Source organism: Leucoraja erinacea, chromosome 11, assembly GCF_028641065.1.
Source record: "Leucoraja erinacea ecotype New England chromosome 11, Leri_hhj_1, whole genome shotgun sequence".
NCBI lineage: Eukaryota > Metazoa > Chordata > Chondrichthyes > Rajiformes > Rajidae > Leucoraja > Leucoraja erinaceus.
Genome location: NC_073387.1, coordinates 51,712,900 through 51,737,639, shown reverse-complemented (window position 1 = coordinate 51,737,639; position 24,740 = coordinate 51,712,900). Strand labels below are relative to the sequence as shown.

General features: G+C 39.5%; 1 protein-coding gene across 9 annotated transcripts in view; it reads left to right on the top strand.

The window, feature by feature from the left end:
- Positions 1 to 24,740, top strand: part of LOC129701809 (rap guanine nucleotide exchange factor 6-like) — a 286,480-nt gene that overhangs the window by 226,557 nt on the left and 35,183 nt on the right. For 5 of the 9 annotated variants that reach the window (XM_055643263.1, XM_055643266.1, XM_055643262.1 and 2 more), the window contains 10 exons: positions 44 to 208; positions 443 to 550; positions 1,341 to 1,544; positions 3,485 to 3,593; positions 4,516 to 4,762; positions 10,340 to 10,497; positions 12,890 to 12,904; positions 16,084 to 16,324; positions 16,720 to 17,103; positions 22,688 to 22,899. In XM_055643263.1, the coding sequence (XP_055499238.1) occupies positions 44 to 208; positions 443 to 550; positions 1,341 to 1,544; positions 3,485 to 3,593; positions 4,516 to 4,762; positions 10,340 to 10,497; positions 12,890 to 12,904; positions 16,084 to 16,324; positions 16,720 to 17,103; positions 22,688 to 22,899 (1,843 nt within the window). Of the gene's footprint in view, positions 1 to 43; positions 209 to 442; positions 551 to 1,340; positions 1,545 to 3,484; positions 3,594 to 4,515; positions 4,763 to 10,339; positions 10,498 to 12,889; positions 12,905 to 16,083; positions 16,329 to 16,719; positions 17,104 to 22,687; positions 22,900 to 24,740 lie in introns of those variants that run through there. The other 4 variants (XM_055643264.1, XM_055643261.1, XM_055643268.1 and 1 more) reach the window with 2 other exon arrangements.

Sequence of the window (24,740 nt, the reverse complement as noted above, 5' to 3'; positions counted from 1 at the left end):
AGATAACTGAAACAATTTTATAAACATTGCATTACTCTTTCAGGGGACGCCTGATAGACTTATTAGACACTTAGTTGAAGAACATTCCATTGTCGATCCCACGTACATCGAGGATTTCCTGTTGACATGCAGAACGTTTCTGTCAGGTCCCATGGAAGTTGGAGAGAGATTACTGGAATGGTTTAATATTGATAGCCTTAGGGATAAGGTCAGTCTGACGATTTATTCATCTGTAATAAATGAAAATATAAAATTTATCTTTAGAAACTGTTCATTTGTTCTAGTCTGCATATGTAAGCTGCTATACTCTTAAGCCTTGGAAGGAAAAATTAATGCAGCAGTCAACTATAGTAATTTAAAATAAATTAGGTTTAATTCATTTGTATGTTTGATCATCTTAATTCTGTGCCCCGCTTTTCACCTCCAAACAATTCTGTTCTAGGTCACACGAGTTGTTCTCTTATGGGTGAATAATCATTTCAATGATTTTGAAGGAGATCCTGCCATGACTAATTTTCTAGAGGAATTTGAAAATAAGTTAGAAACTGCGGTAAGCAAAATATGCAAATGATTAGGACTGAATAATGGTTTAAAGTGACCATCTCTTTTGCCTGCAACATCAGAGTTCTCCAGTAACATTGTCCTCTATTTAGAGATACTTTAATTGAGCTTATTACAAAGCATTGGTGCCTAAAATAAACTGTTCAAACTTCATTTTTGTAATCTTTTGGGACTCTCGTTGTTTTACTAAACCTCAGGAAGATTATCTGCTCTCAAGAACATAGAATAGTACAGCACAGGAACAGGTTATTTGGCCCAACTTGGCTGTGCTAATCTCAGCTACCTGCACATGATTAGTACCCCTCCATTCTAAAAGTTTTTTGGATGTCACTATCATGTCTACCACCACTACCACGCCTGGCAATGTGTTTACAGGCACCCACCATCCTCTGTACAAAAGAAAATTACTCTGAAAACCTCCTATAAAAACTTTGCCCCTTTAAGGTCACGAGCTATCAATTACGTATATTATACTTAGCTAGATTATCTTCCTACAGTAATAGATGAATAAAATAGCATAGCTTCCCCATTAAATTCACCCTGCATTCATTTTTTTAACTAATTGCGTTTCCTGCCTCCTTTTAGTGAACCATACAGCGGTGTTCATATTTATTGACATCGTTTTATAGAAATTGATTTAAAGACAATAACAAACACCAAAGATCTTCTCATGAATGAGGCCACTTACAAATATCAATTGTTTTCCCCAGAGCGTTGTAATACCTGTGTTGAGAATATTTACATAAGTGAATTATGAGATCTTCTGGTTTAATTTTCAGAAAATGAAAGGACATCTCAGATTGTTGAATATTGCCTGCGCAGCCAAAGCCAAATGGAGGCAGATAACATTGCTGAAACCTTCCAGGGAGTCCCCTTTGTACTTTAGTCTACTTGGCGGCAGTGAGCGAGGCTTTGGTATATTTGTGGAAACTGTGGATCCGTGCAGTAAAGCTGCTGAAGCTGGACTTAAACGAGGTGACCAGGTAAAGATCATTGTGTGTGAAAATATTGCCATTTGTAACTAAAACCACTTCAAGCCTGCACTTTTTGTGAGAAACTATTTAAAATGTTGGACTAAGTATACTCCCAAGATAGACACAAAATGCTGGAGTAACTCAGCGGGACACGCTGCATATCTGGAAAGAAAGAATGGGTGACGTTTGGATCGAGACCCTTCTTCAGACTGAGAGTCAGGGAGAGGGAAACTAAAGATATGGAAGGGTACAAAGAGAATGTAAGGTGTGTAAAGGGCAGAACAAAGCAGACTGAGCAAGGAATGTAGAATGGTTCATTGATGGCTGAGAGTAAGTTGGCAACGAGGCATACAAGCAGTAAAATTAATCAGGAGGACAGTGAAATTAGTCAGAGAACTAAGGTAGGGGAGGGACGGAGAGAGATGGAAAGCAAGGGTTACTTGAAGTTAGAGAAATCAATATTCATACCGCTGGGTTGTAAGCTGCCCGCAGGAAATATGAGGTGCTGTTCCTCCAATTTACGTTTGGCCTCACTCTGACAATGAAGGAGGCCCAGGACAGAGTGGTCATTATGGGAATAGGAGGGGGAGATAAAGTGTCTAGCAATCGGGAGATCGTGTAGGTCCAAGCATACTCCCTTTGATTTAGGCTGAGCATGCTAATGTGTGTTTACCTTTTCCATTTGTTCATTTCTGAAAATATACTGCTCACAAAGTCTCAAGTGATGCTGAAGCATTTATTTTTTGGGTTATTTAAAGACAACTGCGACTATTTCTTCAGCCACTAATTCTGTTTCTAATTTGTCCCAAACCAAACCTATTGCACATGATTTTGAAACTGTTTGGATATGGTACATTACTTTATATTGCTTTCAAACTTCCCAATGTTGAACAAGATATTTATACTTTTCTTGATTTGCCTTGTCACAACAACTTTAACCATTAACTTGCTCTTGGCAAAGCTGGCTGATCTATTTCCAGGTGATTATAGTTACTCAGTTATTATAAACTGTGTTTTATCATTAATGTTTTATTATTATTAATGTTTAGTGTTTTCTGAGTCATTCGTAACTGTCACTGTATGTCATGTTGTTACTTGCGGGTGGAGCACCAAGGCAAATTCCTTGTATGTGAATACTTGGCCAATAAACAAACTTACTTAAATGTAACAGTACAGCACAGTAATAGGCCCTTTGGCAGATAATATCCATGCTAAACCGGATGCCAAATTAAACTAATCTCCTCTGCCTAGACATGGTCCTTTCCCTGCATATCCACATGCCCATCTAAAAGCCTCTTAAACACCACTATCGGGTCTGCCTCCACCACTACTCATGACAATGCATTCCAGGCAGCCATCGCCCTCTACAACACTAAAACAAAAACCCAACAGAGAACTTGGACGGCACATCTCCTATAAACTTTGCCCCTGTCACCATAAAGCTATGTCCTCTAATCCTTGACATTTACACCCTGGGGAGGGGGAAGATAAGGTCTGACAGTCTACCTTACCTATTGCCCTCTCATAATTTTATGATTTCAGAATTAATTTATTGCTAATCAAATATCCATCAATCATTTTGTGCATACTACTCAGAAAGAGCTATTTTGAGTGTGTGTGAGTGAGAGAGAGAGAGAGAGAATGTGTGTGAATGATACAGTGGAATATAGCTCTCAAACATTTAAAATACAGTGTATAGGGAGTGGATAGGAAAGCAGCATAACATAGAACTAGTGTGAAGGGGTAACTGATGGTCAATGTGGATTCGGTGGGCCCAAAACGCCTGTTTCCATGCTATTTCTCTAAACTATACAAACACATGTGAAATATTTCACGATATTCATAGTTGCTATAATGCTGTGACCATAATGGTCACAAAATGCAAACCTATGGAAATTATTTTGATTCCAATTCTCAACATTTAACAAAAACTGATTAATTTTTTTCAGGTTATGGAAGTAAATGGGCAGAACTTTGAGAATATTCAATATACAAAAGCTCAAGAAATTCTGAGAAATAACACTCATCTCTCCATCACCGTGAAAACCAACATATTCGGTGAGTATGTTTAGACTTATGATGCCATCAAGAATTATTTAGTACACAGTGGCAAGACATTTACTTACCGAGTTGGAATCTTTCTGTAGGTACTTGATTCTTTCTGCTTAATTCTAAAAACTAATTTCATTTAACACTAACATTAACATAGTCCCAAAGGACTATAATGCCGAATGGTATACTTGAAGTATAATCACTTTTGTAGTTCAGTGGTAACATTCTTTCTTTAGTCAAAAAGTTATGCATTGAAGTATTCCTTCAGAGACTTAAGCTTAAAATCAAATCTGACACTTGGTGGCAATAATAAGAATGCTACTCGGATGGGAAACATAGAAACATAGAAAATAGGTGCAGGAGTAGGCCATTCTGCCCTTCGAGCCTGCACCACCATTCAATATGATCATGGCTGATCATCCAACTCAGTATCCTGTACCTGCCTTCTCTCCATACCCCCTGATCCCTTTAGCCACAAGGGCCACATCTAACTCCATCTTAAATATAGCCAATGAACTGGCCTCAACTACCTTCTGTGGCAGAGAGTTCCACAGATTCACCACTCTCTGTGTGAAAAATGTTTCCCTCATCTCGGTCCTAAAAGATTTCCCCCTTATCCTGAAACTGTGACCCCTTGTTCTGGACTTCCCCAACATCGGGAACAATCTTCCTGCATCTAGCCTGCCTGATCCCCCCTCAATCTTCTAAATTCTAGCGAGTACAAAACTGAGTCTTTCTTCATATGAAAGTCAGCTTTGTTTGGATAGATGTTAAACTGATGCCCGATCTTCCACTTGCAATCAATGTAAAATATCTCTCAGCACCAATGAAAAGTTCACAATATCCTGGGCATCTTTTAACTAAAGGATAAAAAGGTCATTTAACTCATTCCATTACTCCTACTAATTTTTTCCTCTTTGCTTTCCAGTTTTTAAGGAACTCCTTAATCGGCTGCTGCAAGAGAAAAAGAATGGAGTTCCTCACATTCCTAAAATTGCAGAAAAAAAGGGTAATCGTTACTCGCATCCAGATTTGCACAGAGATGTAGAACACATGTTCCCTTCAGAGAAGGGTAACAAGAAAATGAAGGCCAACACAGTGTCGGGTGGCCGAAACAAAATTAGAAAAATACTTGACAAGACACGGTTCAGTATCTTACCACCAAAACCATTCAGGTAAGTGAGATATTTAGTAGGATTAACATTGTAATGACTGTGACCTAATTCTCCTTTTAGATGGTGTATGATGTGGAGAGAAGAGGAAAAGAGCCAAGCACCTACCTATAAAATGAAACAAAATATCAATAGCTAGTGCTTAGCGTTAATGATATAGCAACATTATTTTATTGTGTTCCTTTCCACCATGACATAGTTGAATTTGATTGACTTGCCAAACCCTGAGGTTGTGACCAGTATAGCTTAATCCATTAATAGGTGCACAGGCAAACTCAGCATGAAATGACTGTTAATTGAAGGTTTAATTGAACGTTTTCTTCAGTGAGTATAAACATATGTCATTATTTAATTAAGCGGAATATTCCAGTGGCTGTTGGACTGGGAGATTTAGCTTTCAGCTTGAATTCCAGCTGCTTTGCTTTCCTGGAAGACTGCAGTGCTTAAGAATGTCATATAAAATGAATAGCATTGATGTCTGCACCTTTTAAGGCCTTGGAGAATGCAAATCATATTTGAAACATTGAAATATGATTCACATTTTGTAAGCCAACACATTAAGCAGCAAGGTTTTAGGGATATTTATCTTAATTTCCCCTCTGAAATTTTCATACTGTTTCACTAGAAATTTAAGTTTGAAAGTGGATGAGAATTGAGATCAAACAACCAGAACTCACCGACTGCTGTATAAGAGAGCCTGGTGTAGCATAAAAACATACACATCTCATGGAAACAAGCAAAATTATTTGAAGAACATGGATAGGTCATATTTTGGATTGAAGAATGGTCATGAAACGTCACCAATCTATGTTCTCCTGAGACGTTGCCTGATCTGCTGAGTATCTCGAGCAGTTTGTGTCTTTCCTTGGTAAACCAGCATCTGCAGTTCCTTATTTCCCACGTACAACCTGGATTCAACATCTCAAAATGAAGATTGGCTAGTCTTGGGCAATGAGAAGACATTTTTATGCCCAGAGTGCTGTGAATCAAATTTACCATACAAGCGGGCTCTGGAGACTCAGGTACATTGTAAATATATTCAAGGTATGGATCAATAGAATTTTAGGAAGTAAGGGAACCAAGGAATATGATGGGGTTAGTGGAAGAATTGCACCAAAGTAAAATACATGACATAATCTTCTAGAGTAGTCACACAAGACAAGATAACTTGACATTTCTAAAGGGCCTGTCCCACTTAGAAGACCTCCACCGCAACCTCTGGCAACCTTAAGCGACTTTTTAAAAAAAATCAAGGTCGCGGTGACCTACGACCTTCCTCGACTATGTGTACGATCTCCTATGACCTTCCAAGACTATGTTGAAGACCTCCTATGACTATGTTGAAGACCTCCCTCGACTATGAAGAAAACCTCCTTCGACAATGTTGAATACTGATTTCGACCATGTACGTTGGTCTCTGGCATATCATTGTGAACAATGCAAGCAAGGAAGGAACTAGTTTGGAGGATGTTAGTAAAAATACAACTACTGCTGTTTGCAGTAGTCTTTTGCTTCATCAACCTTTTAAGAAAGGCAGAAGGGGAAGAGCAAGGGTGAAGAGGAAGCAGAAGAAGAGGTCTCAATGGGTTAATGGAGATGATGTAATGGACTGTACCAGTCCACCAGATGACTGGAAGAGAGTGGTGCTGGGCTTTGACAAAAGACGGAACTTTAAGCACACATGTGGGGCAGTGAATGGCAATCATGACATTTTTGTCCCTGTCCCTGTACCCCTCATTTTTCTTTTCGTACAGAATGGCATTCTGCTAGAACCATTCCTCAAGGTCCCCCTCCTGCTGCCTGGTGAAGGTGTAGGGCATAACCTTCCTCCAGCCCTCCCTCACCTCCAATGGGGCATCTGCCTCTGTGTCAGACACAGGAGAAAGGGCTGCTTTGCTGCCTTCAAATGAGGCAGTGAAGGATGGGGTGGTGGTGGGGACATATACTACAACCCTGGTCTCCCACTCCAGGGGTCTCTCATGCAGGGCTACCACCTCCTGCACTATAACCTCCTGTGGCATCACCTCCTGCCACTCCTCCTCCTGCATGGGCAACAACTGCATGGCAGGTTTTTTTGAGGGTTGTGCTCTCCCCCTGCACTGCTGTCTTTTTGGTGCTATCTCTTAAAACACAAGTCTCCGCTCCAAAAAACTCTCCAGTTCTGAATGAATATGCCTTGGAGTAACAGAGGTGACGTCCTGCTGTTTAAATTACCTTTTTTTTTCTGCTGACCTTTTTTTCACCCCAGAGCTATTACCTTTTTGACTACCTACGACTAGCATCACGACCTACCTACGAGTAAAAAGTACCGATTTTTTTATCAGGCCTGAAAAAGCGCCGCGACCTAGTTGAGGCCACGAGTACGCGGAGACCACTCACGAGCATGGGGAAGAGTTACGAAGACCTCCTACGACCTCGTGGCGACCATGCTGCGAGTATGAGTTAAGGGCAAACTCGGCAGAGGGCGCAAATTAGGTCGTGAAAGTGGGACTGGGGCTTTATGCTCTTAAATGCTGAAATGTGGAATACAGTCATGGCAAGTGGATACTGGTTTAGTAGACGTGGCAAATTGAAATCCTGGGCTGCATATTGACCTCGACGACAATGCGAGATGGATGGCAAGTGATCATTTTAAATCTATGAAGCATGTAGAAGCACAGGTCATGTTAATTATAATGGTAGAATCTATGTACAATGTTTGGATTTGTTGGTTATAGTTATTGAAAAGTAGTAGTTGATTGGGAGGTCTAAAGCATTAAGCCTGAACTTGGACACAGTGAGAAAGGTTAGAGCAATGAACGATTGGTGGTCATGTGCAAGATCCGTTTCCACACTAGGGGAGAATGTTGGAGGCCAGAGGGAAGAACAGAGTTTTAATTTGAGTGATGAGAGCAGGGAGACCTTGTACAGAAGATTGGAAGGGTTAGGCAGAAGGTTTGGGGAAAGGGATAATCCTAACCAGGGTTTGATAAAGTGGATAAATTAACATGGAAGGTAGAATACAAACTTAACACTATTAATACAAGCAGTTAACGCTATTGACTGGAGATCAATCTCTTGATAATATGACCAGAAAATTAACATGTTTTATTGCATCTTGTTAATAACATTACATATTTTCTTCAGTTCATGCCCACACTTCAATATCTGGTCTGTTCTTTAAAAACAATAACATGAACTTGGATTTGGTAAAATTCTGAATTTACTTTATGATCAGCAGTTGAATTTACCATTGGCTGCTCATTGCTATGGTTGCTTTTGGATTAATCTGGATATGTTACGTCGTATTGCAGACGATTGATGTAGTTGCATTCTGTGAAGTCACAATATGTGGAAACATGGGACTCCCTCTAGGATAAACTTCTAATCTTAAAAGAAACATACAGTGAAAAGCAAATTGGGTAATTGGAGTTCTATGTCCTATGTTCTCATCTCTTTTGAAGCATTTGATGAAGCACTACCACACGTCTGTCAGGATGGAATTGTGGACCTGAGTACTTTAGGAAAATTAATTTTAAAATCAGAAAAACATTTCTGGCAACAAAAAGACTGCATCTTTAATTTTCCAACAGTTCATTTGTAATACCGTTGGTGCGATGGGACTAAATTTCTGAAACATAATCACTGCTTCAAGTATTTTGAATGAGATAATGGTATGAATGCAGAACCCATTTGGATGGCAAACATTATAATGCATTAAATCTACATGCGTAGGAGTTAAAGGCATGCACAGGTGTTCATTTATATAAGCCACTCCACCGAGCAGTCAGTTGTTTAATTATATCTTGCAATAGATGTCCTGGATGTTCATGGTTTTCCTGCAGATAGTTGAGTTAAAGCTTTATTTTTCATTTTTATCACCAAAAACAAGGTACCAGTACAGAAAACTTTCTTCAACCTCTTCTGTTTCCTTTTAAATTTGCTCGACCTGCTATGTCCCAGAGGGCAAATTGATAGAATGCTTGCTGTATCTTGTTTGTTTCCAGCAGTAAATAAGAGTCATATCTCGATAGATCTGGGATAATTATTTTTCCTAGTCAGCTCATTGCAGTTCGACCCTCATTGGAGATATTTTATAGTGGTTTTGCCTTTGCATCTATTCCTCTCCGTTTAAGTTATGTAACAGTATTAAACAGTATTATGAACATAACACCAGCCTTATAGGCATTGTTCACAATGTGACTGGTTATGTGATTTGGTATGATACCATCTTAGTAAGATTATAATTGATCCCTTTTTTTAGACAGAAGCTAGTGACAGTATCAGGATATTAAAATTACTATTAATTTCCCAACAAATCAAACCTCTTTTCTTGCCATTTAATTTATTTCTCAGATGATATGAACCCAAATTGTTTTCCAGTTAATTTTTATTCCTCATTCGCTGATCAGCTCATCTGTGCTGCCCTTAACTATTGATATACAAGAGCTTTGTAACACTATAGTGTTCGCTGTTGTTTTATGTAGTCATTTGTAAAACTAGGGAAATGTTCAGGTGTTTATCCGTGTCTTTTGTTTACGATTGTAATGTAATTCATCTCATTATATTAAATGTTGTCTTCTTTCTGTGATTGCATAACCCATACAGGGGACTATTTTGGTAAGATATTTAATTTATTAAAAGCTTTACATACAAAGATTTAAAGGCTTAATTGCCTGAAGTTGTATTTTTATTCAGTCAGATCTAGGAAAATAATTTTGATTTTTTTCTCTTTCTAAGTTTAAGCTTTGAGTTTTTTTAAAAAACATAGTCAAGTAGCAGAACGGTTTGAGGTTATCAAGTCACAACTTTGTACATTTTTGACTAACATCATATGACATTCATTTGTACTAAATCTCTAGATTTCTTTATAAATTATAAACCAATGCACTTTCAGTATATGGACTTCTGTGGCATCGTTCCTTTCCTTGTTTACATCATTTCATGTGATTCATTATGAATTCTGAGCCATGCTCTGAGATGTCATTCTGTCAACCAGCATTTGCATTTCCTTGTGTCTGTGTTGGATTCACTTGTGAAACAAAACATTTAATTAAGCTGTGCTCTCATTTTCATGCAGCTTCGTTATAGTCCTTAATAACAACTAAGCATTGTCGGGTAGCGCTGTGCCACATTAACACATTCCACCTTTATTTCTTCAACATTTAGCATCATTTTGCTGTTTTCACATTCTCCGTGTAATGTGCATTGCACCCCTGGAGCTGAAAGAGGGCAGACAGGTGGTTTGGTCTCTAGTCCACTGCTTCCGTGGATCTGCAATCTACATGCAATTAGTCACCAGAAGCTGCCTAAGAATAGCCCTGGGTGACTTGCTCATTGCTTTTCTCCACCTTCCTATATATAACATAATCTATGACCAATACATTTTCATGATATTTGTGTGAATGCATTAAAAGTGTAATACATAATTTGAAAAATGGTGCTACAAATTTCAAAGATATTTTCTAATAGTTTGAAAGCAGGGCAATGAAGACTGGAGTTCTATCCCATTTAGAATGATGAATATGCTAACATCATTATTGCGTGTGATATAGCGTGTTCCAGACACCGTTGGTTAATTCCTACTTTAATGGTTCACAGTGATGCTGGAGTGAGCCAATCGCAGGATGATAGCATCGTTGGAACAAGACAATTCAGGCACAGTGTTGCTATAATGCCATTCCCTGGAACTCTGTCTTCCAGCAGTCCTGACCTGTTGCAACCTGCCACTAGTATGCTTGATTTTACAAATCCTGCAGGTAAAAAACAACTTTTGTCAATTGAGATTTCCTTATTTCACATTTTGAATTATATTTTTTATTTTAAATGGCTTTTACAACTTAAAATTATGAAAATATATTTTGCTTTTCCACATGCTTCAATATATGTGACATCTAGTAGATTAAAGAAAGATTAAATAATTAAAGATTAAAGTAGATTAAAGAATGGATGTCCTGGGCCTCCATTGTCAGTGCAAATTGGAGGAACAGTACCTAATATTTTGCTTGGGTAGATTACACTCCAGCGGTATGAACATTGACTTCTCTAACTTTGAATAGCCCTTGCTTTCCCTCTCTCCATCCCTTCCACCTTCCCAGTTCTCCCATCAGTCTTACTGCCTCCAACTACATGTTATCTCTATACCGCCCACTCCCTTGACATCAGTCTGAAGAAGGGTCTCGACCCGAAGCGCCACCCATTCCTTCTCTCCCGAGATGCTGCCTGTCCCGCTGAGTTACTCCAGCATATCGTGTATATCATAGATTAAAAAAAGAATTTGGCCATCTTACAGGCCATTTCGCAGTCTTTACAGTGCAATTACTGTTGCTTTGTAGCCTAAAATAAAGATGTTAAACAACACTTAAGTATAGAATTTCCAAGGAATTTTGTAAAGCAAGCGCAAGCAAGCTACCTCGGTGATGCAAGGCACTTATCTTCTTGTAAACTAAGCAGGATTCAGTTTGTTTCAAGAAAATCAATAAACCTTATAAGGGTAGTGAGCAAACAAAAAACAGATACTAATATTGTGCAATTGACAATAGGTACAGGAGTAGGCCATTCGGCCCTTGGAGCCAGCACCGCCATTCAATGTGATCATGGCTGACCATCCCCAATCAGTACCCCGTTCCTGCCTTTTTCCCATATCCCCTGACTCCGCTATCTTTAAGAGCCCTATCCAGCTCTCTCTTGAAAGCATCCAGAGAACCTACCTCCACCGCCCTTTGAGGCAGAGAATTCCACAGACTCACAACTCTCTGTGTGAAAAAGTGTTTCCTCGTCTCCGTTCTAAATGGCTTACCCCTTATTCTTAAACTGTGGGCCCTGGTTCTGGACTCCCCCAACATTGGAAACATGTTTCCTGCCTCCAGCCTGTCCAAACCCTTAACATTCTTATATGTTTCAATAAGATCCTCTCTCATCCTTCTAAACTCCAGAGTGTACAAGCCCAGCTGCTCCATTCTCTCAGCATATGACAGTCCCGCCATCCCGGGAATTAAGCTTGTAAACCTATGCTGCACTCCATCAATAGCAAGAATGTCCTTCCTCAAATTAGGGGACCAAAACTGCACACAATACTCCAGGTGTGGTCTCACTAGGTCTGTACAACTGTAGAAGGATTAAGTGCATTATTTATTTTTAATTGATGTGAATAAAATTGATGCATGATAAAAAAGGCAATTTCACATTTTAACAAGTAGATTGTGAAGCTTTTTTATAAACTATTAAATGTATAGTATTGCTTTCTTTACATATGAATTGATCCATTAGCTGAAATACTTGTCTAGAAATTGGGTGGTGTTTGGGTGTCGCGGTGGCGCAGCAGTAGAGTTGCTGCCTTACAGCGCTTATAACGCCAGAGACCCAGGGTTGATCCTGACTACGGGTGCTGTTTATGGAGTTCTCTCCAAGTAGTTTGGTTTCCTCCCACACTCCATAGACTAGGTTAATTGGCTTGATATAAATGTAAAAATTGTCACTAGTGTAGGATAGTGTTAATGTGCGGGGATCGCTGGTTGGTGTGGACTCGGTGGGCTGAAGGGCCTGTGTCAGCACTGAACTAAATCCAAACTAAACTAGAACTAAACTCTAAATTGCTAGTGGGAATATAGTTCCCTGGAGTTAGCTTTTAGGTATCTAAATATTTTACATTTAAAAGTGGATTTTTTTCCTTCAAAATAAAAACGTGTAATAAAAAAGTTGTAAAGTTTGAAAGGGAAGAAATTCAAATTCACTTGACCTACCTGCGTAAGATAAAATATTGTTTAACTAATAACAAATAACATGAACTGACCAAGTTTCATAACTTAATAGATGTATCACTTTTAATGTAACATCTCTTGTTCTCATGTCAAAAATACACTCAGCCATTATCATATAGCATTTAATATATATTTCCTTTTTTAAAAGTCTGCTGTATTTCCACTGTTTTTTGTGCTAAATGTGCAATTTAGCATCAGTGATGCAATATATGAAACTGACATTTGGTTGTGTTCAAAATATATAAATGTTGTTTTGCATGATCTGGTAATTTAAAAACAGGTATATAATTATTTCTAGAATATGTTTTTTTTCCATAAGTTGATTTGTATATCGACAAATTGTGTAACTTCCTTTTTGTCTGTTCCTCCAAATTGTACTCATCCATCTCAGCTGCAGGTTTTTATAGTGAGTATTCATTTGTTCTTCTGTGTTTTTAATGCATGTATGTTTTCTTGTGTGATACATTCCTTTATGTTGCAGCTTCGTGTTCATGATTAGAGGTTACACATAGTTAAACTGTCGTGTTACTTTTATTTAATTTTGCAGGGACAGATTTTTTTTTAAACTGATGCCTTGCAATGCCTATGCACGGTACAATGAAGAGCAAGTAGAGTTTCTGTTCTCTGCCTTGCATTCTTTACCTCCCCTATCACTTGTTGGTTTGTTAATCTCAGTCAAGTTGCTGTGCAGAGGCACTAAGTAGAAGCCTGATAATTTCCCAAAAGGGATCATAAAAATAAAACCGAATGATCCACAACCTGTGACATGAATTCCCTGGGGACCAGCTGCAATAAAGCACTCTTTATCAAGTCAAATTGCCAGCCATCACTTTACCAAAGAGGTTTTTGGCATAGTAACGCAACACAGAGAGGAATTGCAATTACTTCATATATTAATGTTATGAGTGAATGAATGAATAGGTTTATTGGCCAAGTATGTACCCTTACAAGGAAATTGCCTTGGTGCTCCGCTTGCAATTAACAACTCGACATACTGTAACGATTAAGAATGACACACAAAACATTAAACATTATAGATTAAACATGTTAATGAAATAAAATACTGGAGCAAAAGGAGGCTACAGACTTTTGGTTATTGAGTAGAGCTATTACGTGGAAAAAAAGCTGTTTTTATGTCTGGCTGTGGCGGCTTTGACAGTCCGGAGACGCCTTCCAGAGGGAAATGCTTCAAAGAGTTTGTGGCCAGGGTGAGAGGGGTCAGAGATGATCTTACCCGCTCACTTCCTGGCCCTTGCAGTGTACAGTTCGTCAATGGGGGGAAGGTTACAGCCAACAACCTTCTCAGCTGATCGGACGATTCGCTGCAGCTTGGTGGCTGAGCCAAACCAGACCATGATGGAGAAGGTGAGGACAGACTCTATGATGGCAGTATAGAATTGGACCATCATTGCCTGTGGCAGATTGTGCTTCCTCCGCTGCCGCAGGAAGTACATCCTCAGGTTGTCACGAATGCACCAGGACACCAGCTATGTCACTTCCTGACTGTAGGCAGATTCCTCCCCATCCTGGATCAGTGCAATCAGGTTTATGTTGTCCGCAAACTTGAGAAGCTTGACAGAGGAGTCTGTGGAGGTGCAGTCGTAGGTGTAGCAGACGAGAGAGTACGCAGCCTTGCGGTGCTCCAGTGCTGAGGATCTGCCGGTCCGAGATGTGCTTTCCCAGCCTCCCATGCTGCTTCCTGTCTGTCAGGAAGTTGGTGATCCACTGACAGAGGGGTTTGGGCACAGTCAACTTGGATAGTTTGGAGTGTAATAGCTCTGGCACAATGGTGTTGAATGCAGAGCTAAAATCAACAAACAAAATCCTTGCATCGGTCCCCTGGCAGTTGAGGTGCTGGAGGATGAAGTGCAGGCCTAAGTTGACTGCTTCTTCCACTGATCTATTGGCCCAGTATGCAAACTTCAGAGGTTTGTGATATTTTTCAGCTTGGCCAGCACAAGACTTTGAAGGGTCTTCATGACTACAATGTCAGTGCGACAGGTCTGTAGTCATTAAAACCAGTAATCCTTGTCTTTTTGGGTACAGGGACAATAGTGGAGACTTTGAAGCAGGCAGGGACAGTACAGGTTTGCAGGGACTGGTTAAAAATGTCTGTGTGGACCGGTGCCAGTTGTTCGGTACAGAGCTTGAGGGTAGAGGGGAAAACATTGTTTCCCCCTCTACCCTGATATAATATATATATATGATATACTACAAATCTCATATATATTAATCTTTTTTTTATTTCCCAAGGGAATTGTTTTATATGCATTGCACAATGTATCTCTCATTCAAAAATCATGTCAAGGGGTCACAGTTTAAGGATAAGAGGGAAGTATTTTAGGACCGAGATGTGAAAATCATTTTTTACACAGAGAGTGGCAAATCTGTGGAATTCTCTGCCACAGAAGGTAGTAGAGGCCAGTTCATTGGCTATATTTAAGAGGGAGTTAGATGTGGCCCTTGTGGCTAAAGGGATAAGGGGGTATGGAGAGAAGGCAGGTACGGGATACTGAGTTGGATGATCAGCCATGATCATATTGAATGTCGGTGCAGGCTCGAAGGGTCGAATGGCCTACTCCTGCACCTATTTTCTGTTTCGATGTCCATGCACTGTTAATTCCACCCAAAACGTCACCCATCCTTTTTCTCCCGAGTGTTGCTGCCTGACCTACTGAGTTACTCCAGCACTTTGTGTCTATCGTTAATAGAAATCAGACCAGAATGTCACCATTTATCCATTTAAGCGTCCTTGTTTTCTGCACACAAAATACTTTAAATTCGGCTTTTATAGGTTGCAGCACTACCACAAATCTGTTTTTGTCTACATTGCAATTAACAGACAATTTATTTTCCAATCAGGTGATTCATTTTTCTTTAAATCCACATTCACCTTGCTTCTCCCCTCCCTGCCTGCACAAAATTGTTACTACATGGTTCCTTGGCAATAGCTCACAATACCTTGTCCAAATAGCTTTGCTTAATGTATTTGTACAATCAGTCGCTGTAATCTGGCTAATTCATTGCATTGTTCAGCATAGTCAAGCTTGAGTCATGTCCATGCACATATTTCCAGCTATAATTGTTAATAATTTACCTAGAGTGAATAACATTTCTCTCCTGAGTGATTCCATGCCGCCAACAGTTAAAATCTAATTATTCTGCATTCAGTTTTGATTAAAATCAAATCACTGTATCATTTGGAGAACTGGATCACCAATGGCCATTGAATTAGTAAAAAAATTGCTAGATCAGACAATTTGCGGTATTTTTTGTTATCGATATCTGATTGGAGAGCAATTTTGAAAGGTCATACTTGTTTTCTGGGTGAGTTTTAAATGCTAAAAATTCAGAACATGGATTAGTTTGCCGAATGCCATTCTAGTAGAACTCACATTATTAAAAAGATCATGTCATATTTTCAAGGATTTAGATGTTTGTTTGATAAAATAGTAATCACATGTAACCAAGAATATCTTGCCAGAATCAACCACTTTTTTATGTGTCTAGACTAGAGAAGTAGGCAAAATAAACCGCGAGTATTATGTGCATATACGTTTGCAATTTAATTTTTTTCTACAACAGACATACCAGATCAAGTCATCCGAGTTTTTAAAGCTGATCAACAAAGTTGCTACATCATCATAAGCAAAGATACTATGGCAAAGGAAGTTGTGGTCCATGCTGTGCATGAATTTGGCCTGTCTGCACCCTCTGAAACCTACTCGCTCTGTGAAGTTTCTATAAGCTCTGAAGGTGTAATCAAGCAAAGACGACTCCCTGATCAGTTATCCAAGCTTGCTGATAGGATCCAGTTGAACGGCAGGTGAGAAGTCATTGTTCATTGGAAACAAAAATTATTGTTCTTTATATACGAAATAATAACTGGTGAAAACATGCAGCTTCAACAAGACTGAATTTTGTTCTGGGTATTTTGATCACTCTTTTGAAATTTAATTTTACTGGAAATTATGAATTATGTTGTCGAAAGGGGCAGCAAAGCACGCCGGCCTTCTCGTTTGCCATTGCAGGGTTTTTACTGTCATTTTTTTGTGGAACTTTTCAACCTTGAGTCAATGCCAGCATCAAATTTGGAGGCTGGGAGGAAAGAGGGCAATGAGCAAAAATGGAAACAGGCTATATGTGAACACCAATTATGAATAATCACGAAATAAAGCTTAAATGTGACAATTTTGTATTTAACCTGTCTATTCCATTCAGGTACTATCTGAAAAATAATATGGAAACAGAGACTCTTTGCTCAGATGAAGATGCCCAGGAATTATTGAGAGAAAGTCAAATATCATTGCTGCAACTTAGCACCATTGAAGTAGCAACTCAGCTGTCAATGCGTGATTTTGAATTGTTCCGGAACATTGAGCCCACTGAGTACATTGATGACCTATTTAAAAGAGAGTCAAAAACAGGAAATGTACATCTCAAGCAGTTTGAGGATGTTATCAATCAGGAGACCTTCTGGGTTGCTACTGAGATTTTGAAGGAAACTGTCCAGTGGAAAAGGATGAAGATAATGAAGCATTTCATTAAAATTGCCTTGCACTGCAGAGAGTGCAAGAACTTTAACTCCATGTTTGCTATCATCAGGTAAGAATCAATTGTTCTTTTCAGTTTAATGATGTCACATCACTGCTACTGTATGAATCTTAAATATCTATTATGCCTGTTGATAATAAGATTAACTAGATTGCGGTATCGTACTAGAATGGGCTTTTTGACGCAGTGAAGTTTGTGGCTACAATCAGTAAAGCTTTAAACCTTGTGCTATTTCTGTTAAAGCTTCCTGTTGGAAGTTACGTAGGTTAATCTTTCAAGAACATTTTCACCTTAAATTACTTGGAAGAAAAAGCATTTTGGTGAATGTCCTGCACACCACGATGATGTTATTAGTGTGCAGCTGGTAGTTCAAGCCGATCAGCCGAGTACACTTGATGGGTGAAATGGCCTAATTCTGCTCCGAGAACTTATGAACGCAAACTTACACTGACCTTGTTAAAGCACCTTCTGTTTGACTGATGTGGCATTCAATCCCCCACAGCCATCCAAGTTATTTTCTCCAATGTAGTACCATTTGTGCTGGATTGAGGCTAATGTCAGTGTTGTGCATTCATGTCCACAAGCAGTGGACGTGAGGTTGGTAATTTGATTGTGTTGGACCCTTATTGGCAACATGAGTCTTCATCTTTTCATTTAGCCGAAAGACAAAATGTTAATTAAATTGTTAAATCGCTGCTTGTGTGACATTATTGGGAAGGAAAAATCGATGTTAGCTTCAAAATTAAAGATTACATTAAAGCACAGACATTGTAATTGTTTTCGCTATTTCGGTTATTAATTTGCTTAGCAAAACTAAACTAAATTAAACATTCACTTTTAACAGCCACTGCTATTTCATTATAATGAATGGGTCTGAAATGAGGGTAAAAGTTAAAATTGCTATCACTGCAACCAGAAGGATCGTTTACAGAATCTATTAGGATCATTTAACTGTCTTTAATGATTTCTGTTCTTACCATCAGTTGACATTTCTGAGTACATTTTTAACCACAGTTTCTACATCAAAACAACAAAGTGTACAATGTTCATATCTCCAGTGTGACAGGGTGTGGGGTTATAAGAGAAAGTATTGCCTTCCCTAGTTAGTGAACATTTATTTAACAAGCCTTTCCCAAAACAAAGGTTTGATTTAATTAGTCATAGAATTATACAGCATGGAAGCAGGACCTTTGGTTCAACTCGTCCATGCTTACCAAAGTGCCCATCTGAGTTAGTCCAGTATCCATGTACCTGTTCAAATGTAATTGAATAATTTGTAATTGTACCTGCTTCCTCCGCTTCCTCTTGTTCCAAATATTCCACCACCAATTGCTGCAAAATTAAAAACCAAAATTGCCACTGAAACTTGTAATCCGTCTTGTTAAGCAGCAGTCTTGTTGAATCATCAATGATCTTAGAATCATAAGCAGTCATGTAGAGTCTTATTCACAAGGTAATTAAAACATATTAAATAACATAGGATTGGGTGTGGATTGAAAATTATTTAACAGAAAGGAGATTGGGATTTTTGGGTTGGGAGTTGCCGGGGCCTCAATTGTTTGTAATGCATATCAATAATTTGATTGAGCAAATCAAGTACAATATATCCAAGTTTGCTGATCAAACAAAGCTGGACGTGCGTGTGAGTTTTTGAGGAAGAAACAGAGAGGCTTCAAGGGCAACTGGATAGGTGAGGATTTAACAGAAGGAATATAATGTGGAAAATGTGAAGTTGCCCACTGGTAGCAAAAAATAGGCAAGCAGAGTAGATTGGAAATAGTAATAAATTGAAAACTGATGGTGTACAGAGGGACTGGGTTGAAGAGGCGTTGGTAGAAGCAGATACAATTACAACATTTAAAGAGATTTGAGGGATATTTGTAGAGGAAAGGTTTTGAGGGTTGCAGAGCAAATGGAATTAGCACCGATAGACATCACATGGCAAAGATGGACCAAAAAGCCTGTTTCTGTTATGTACCTTTCTATGATTCTAAGATCAGTGATAATTCAACAAGACTGTGCTCATTAACAAATGGACAGGATGAGCTTGAATTGAGAAAAAGATGCAATAGAAAAGATTGTAATAGAAATAATTCGAGGGAATAGAGATCGAGTGGTTGAGATAATGGCTTATTTGGTCAACCAACATCCTTCAATATGTGCTTTCTTTTCAAATTGTCTTATTTCCTGCTCTGGCTCTAACCTTTTTGTGTCTATCAGCATTCTTGTGTCATGATATGAAAGCTTAAAACACACAAAGTGCTGGAGTAACTCAGTGGTCAGACCACCTCTCTGGAGGACATGGATAGGTGTTGTTTTGAGTCAGAACCCTTCAAACTGATTGTGGTGGAGTTTGTCCTGCCCTCGCCTCTTTCCCGCTTTCTTCCCCCTCCAGAGATGCTGCCTGACTCGCTGTTACTCCGTACATTGTGATCTTTCATGTGCTAATAAGTTACCTGCTACATGCCGTCTTCTTCCGACCCGAAACGTTGCCTGTCCATGTTCCCCATAGATGCTGAGTTTCTCCAGCACTGCCTTTTTTTGTAAATCACCAACTGCAGTTCCTTTTGTCCACATAAGACATTAATTCGAGTTCTGTACCCACAGACATTGTCTGACCTGCTGAGCGAGTGAAATAAAAATAAAATGCTGGAAACACTCAGCAAGTCAGATAGTATCTGTGGAAAGGGAAATCATTATCATTATCACCCTTTTATTGTCATCATGCAAAGCAACAGTTGTACAGTGCAAAATGAGAAGATGTTTCCCAGGGAATACCGGAGCATCGCACATAAAAACTTAAGCATTTCACGCATAAATAAAAACAATCCAGTTCCTGATAAAAACAGTACGAATAGTTTTAAAAAAAAGTGCACGTAAAAAAAAGCAACGTTAAAATACAAGTTAAAAACAGTCATAAAATGTCCAGGGCAGCTGATTTAAGTGGCCTGAGCCAGTGCCAGAGTTATTACTCAGTGATAGTTATTAAATTGTCAGTGCAAAAGCAGCAGAATCAGGTGGAGTGACTGTTTAGCAGCCTCACAGCCTGTGGAAGGAAGCTGTTTAGCAGTCTGGTTGTCCGGGCTTTGATGCTGCGGTATCTCTTTCCTGATGGCAGGAGATCTAGATGTGTGTGGAGGGGGTGCAATCTGTCCTTTGCTATGCTCAGTGCTTTTTTCAGGCAGCGGCTCTGGAATAGTGCTTGTACCGAGGGTAGCGAGACACCAATGATCCTCTCTGCTCCCCTCACTATCCTCTGCAGAGACTTCCTGTCTGAGCAGTTACAGTTGGAGTACCACGTGTTCATGCAGTACGTGAGTACAGACTCCACCGTGCCCCTGTAAAAAGATTCCAGATTCCAGATTGAAGACCCATTATCAGATGGAAAAGTGAGAAAACAAGTGCAGTTTCTCTGGATGAACACCAGTGATGTTGCAAGAATGCCTGTCAGTAATAATAACTAAGATTTTCTCATTCTCCACAATCCTCCACATTTACCCAATCTTCTGAGGCCTTTCTTGTATTAGAAACATAGAAACATAGAAATTAGGTGCAGGAGTAGGCCATTCGGCCCTTCGAGCCTGCACCGCCATTCAATATGATCACGGCTGATCATCCAACTCAGTATCCCGTACCTGCCTTCTCTCCATACCCCCTGATCCCCCTAGCCACAAGGGCCACATCTAACTCCCTCTTAAATATAGCCAATGAACTGGCCTCAACTACCCTCTGTGGCAGAGAGTTCCAGAGATTCACCACTCTCTGCGTGAAAAAAGTTCTTCTCATCTCGGTTTTAAAGGATTTCCCCTTTATCCTTAAGCTGTGACCCCTTGTCCTGGACTTCCCTAACATCGGGAACAATCTTCCTGCATCTAGCCTGTCCAACCCCTTTAGAATTTTGTAAGTTTCTATAAGATCCCCTCTCAATCTCCTAAATTCTAGAGAGTATAAACCAAGTCTATCCAGTCTTTCTTCATAAGACAGTCCTGACATCCCAGGAATCACTCTGGTGAACCGTCTCTGCACTCCCTCTATGGCAATAATGTCCTTCCTCAGATTTGGAGACCAAAACTGTATGCAATACTCCAGGTGTGGTCTCACCAAGACCCTGTACAACTGCAGTAGAACCTCTCTGCTCCTATACTCAAATCCTTTTGCAATGAAAGCTAACATACCATTCGCTTTCTTTACTGCCTGCTGCACCTGCATGCCTACCTTCAATGACTGGTGTACCATGACACCCAGGTCTCGCTGCATCTCCCCCTTTCCCCCTATTCTTCAAGTTTCTATTCTCTCTAACATGTCGCATACATTTCACAACTTTTTATTTCCTTTTCTCCCGCACATTTTCTTACTCTCATGTTTTCTCTCTTTAACTCTGTCTTGTGTTTGTTGTCTCTCGTGTTTTTCTCTTGATCGTTTTTTCTCTCCCTCTCATTTTCTCTCCCTCTCTTTTTCTCTCTTGTTTTTTTTCTCTCTTGTTTTTCCTCTCTCTCTTGTTTACTTTCTCTCGTTCTCTCTCCTCTTGTCTCTCCATCTGCAAGTTTTAACATTTGCTTTGTGGTGTTTCACTTTTAACTGCCTGTGAAGACGTCTCAGTAACTGCTTTGTATCTTCTCCATTGTACCAAATTAGACCTTTTAAAGGTAATCAAATACTTAAGCTAATTTTACATGGATTTGAATCGATAAGCACAGATACTATGTGACACGTGCATTAAACCTTTATATAACCATGCTGGGAGTGCATTTGAGAGAATTTTGATCTCTTTTGCGTGAAAAGGATAAAGAAAAAGGTGCAATGTATACTAAAATGTATACTAAAATAATATAATGTATACAATACTACCACCAGGGGTGCCGAACGATTGGCAGCCCCGCCAACATTTTTTTCGTCTTTTGTTTTATTTTTAGTGTGTTTTAAAAGTTGGTGTAAATGTTCGTCGTTTTTTTTATGTGGGTGTCGGGGTAAACTTTTTTTTCAGTTTCTTACCTTGCCGGAGATGCGATTATTTTCTGGATCGCATCTCTGATCGCTTTGCGGCCTACCATCGATGGAGCTGGAGGCCTCCTCGGACTGACCTTGAGCGCCCCCGCGGTGCGTGGACTTAACATCGGAGTCGATCCCTTGGCTGGGATTGCTACAGCCGCAGCCTGTGGACTCACATGAGGTTCAAACGAAATTTGGTTTCTGCAGTCATACAAGAAAAGAACCAAGACACACACCAACACAATTCACACAAACATCCATCACAGTGAGTCTCCTCCTCACTGTGATGGAAGGCAAAGTCTTATCTCTCCCCTGCTCTCCATTCCTCTCCCGAAGGCGAGGTCAAAGGCCCCGGCGGGCGCGAGCAAGTCCGCGGCAATTTAAAGCCGCAATAATGAATATAAAGGTGAAAGTAAAGATATAACGATGAAGATGTAAACACTGGAATGGGCTTGTTTGACCAAAAGACTTATGTTTGCGCAGTAAATACCATGTCGTGCTTTGAAAATAATCAATCTGTGAGTGTTAATGTCAGTGTAAATGTTCTTAAATGTATATTTATCAGATGCCACTCTATTTCAAAATTTAAATTGCTTCAGATGTAATTAATATTTAAAACATTCATCTAATTTTCCCTCCGTTTCAGTGGGCTAAACCTTGCACCAATTGCACGTCTTAGAAGCACTTGGGAAAAACTTCCAAGCAAGTATGAAAAGCTGCTACGAGACCTTCAAGATCTCTTTGATCCCTCGAGAAACATGGCAAAATACAGAAACGTTCTCAGCAGTCAGAGTCTGCAGCCGCCCATCATTCCACTCTTCCCTGTAGTCAAAAAAGACCTCACTTTTCTGCATGAAGGTATTCCATTATTAAAGTCAGAATTGCTCATGTAGATAATTTGCAGCATGCAGTCAACTGCTTGTTAAGTGTTTAACTCTTGCATTGGCATCCTCTGCCTTCTTGTAGCAATGTGGAGTTTGCGTTATCCTCAGGGTGACGATTAGATCACTGGTCATGTATTCATTTTAGAACTGTGTGGTTTTATTGTTGATTCAGTGAGGTAGGGTTAGACTGCCAGTCACAAAACTGTCAAGCACCGGTAAATAGGAGTGACCTTAACAATTGACGAGCGTGACACCCATGGCTGTTGAATTTAAATTTAAAGAACAACATTTTCTGAGACTATGGGTGTTTCACATTATTGATGCCAACTGAGCAGTTGGCAATCTAAGTAGATGACGCTTGGCAGATTTATATATTTCTGTGACAGCTGTATAAATGTATTTAATAGGGTGAAGGTTAAGCTAACAGCTAGAATATTTGTTATATTATTTCTGCACAATGTTTATTTAGTGGGGTAAGAATGACATAAGTTACACGTGACATAATATTGGATTGGGGAAAGCTACATATTTTATTTTGTGTGGTATACTGCACACAATGCACAAAACAAGTACATTATTTTTCCATCATTGTCAGTGACTTACAGTAGCTCAACGTACCAGTATTCTTAAATTATGTAATATCCTAAATATATTAAAATATTCTGATCTCAGTTATTTATCGATTCAACTAAATCAATTTTTTTGTGATCATTAGCATTTGACCTTTAAGATTTTAGATAATTGAGAAGATTAATTAGACTACAGTTTGTTACTGGATCATTCATTTATTTGACATAAAATTAATAATCTTTTGATCATGCATAATACAAGTGCTGGTATTTATCTGTGCAGTTTTTCTATTGAGGATTTGCAGATTTCCATATCTCTTTCCCTTTATTTGCCATTTCCATCTCCCCCTCCCTCTCCAGATTTCATCTATCCATCATTCCCCACCTCTTCTGGTTTCACCCATCACCTACGGCTCCTATCGCACTCCCCCTCCACATTTGTACATCTGGCTATATCTCTCACCCAGCTCCAGACCTGATGCAGGGTTTCGACCTCAAATGTCGACACAACGTTAGCTTCATATTTGCTGCTAAGATCATAGAATTCTTCCAGTATTTTATAATGTGCACCAGATTTCAGCTGCTGCACTAGTGCCTGCAGTAGATTTTTGCTGCAGTACGAATGTGTTAACCAGCGTTTTCAATCTTTAAAGTGAAAGGTAGCAAAATACTCTTTCTATTAAATCCTACATAACATACTAATCATTTTAAAATAATTAATTAAAATTTATGCACATACACCATTTTAACAGTCGAGTTTCCAGATGACTAATCTCAGTTAATGATTCTCCTTACCGGATATGTACTTTTTACATGGTCTCTACTGCGCCATCTGCTTTTTCGGCCTCCTTTCTGGGCGGTCACGGTGGCGCAGGGTAGAGTTGCTGCCTTACAGTGAATGCAGCGCCGGAGACCTGGGTTTGATCCTGACTGAAGGTGCTGTTTGTACGGAGTTTGTACATTCTCCCTGTGATCTGCGTGGGTTTTCTCCTAGATCTTCGGTTTCCTCCCACACTCCAAAGACTTACAGGTTTGTAGGTTAATTGGCTTGGTAAAAGTAAAAATTGGCCCTAGTGGATGTAGAATAGTGTTAATGTGTGGGGATCGCTGGTCTGTGCAGACCCAGTGGGCTGTAGGGCCTGTTTCCCCACTGTATCTCTAAACTACATTCAAATAAATTAAACAAAAGCAAAAGATTCAATGTGGGGCCTTGGTGCTTGAAGCTGGCACCAGTGTGCGATGCGGT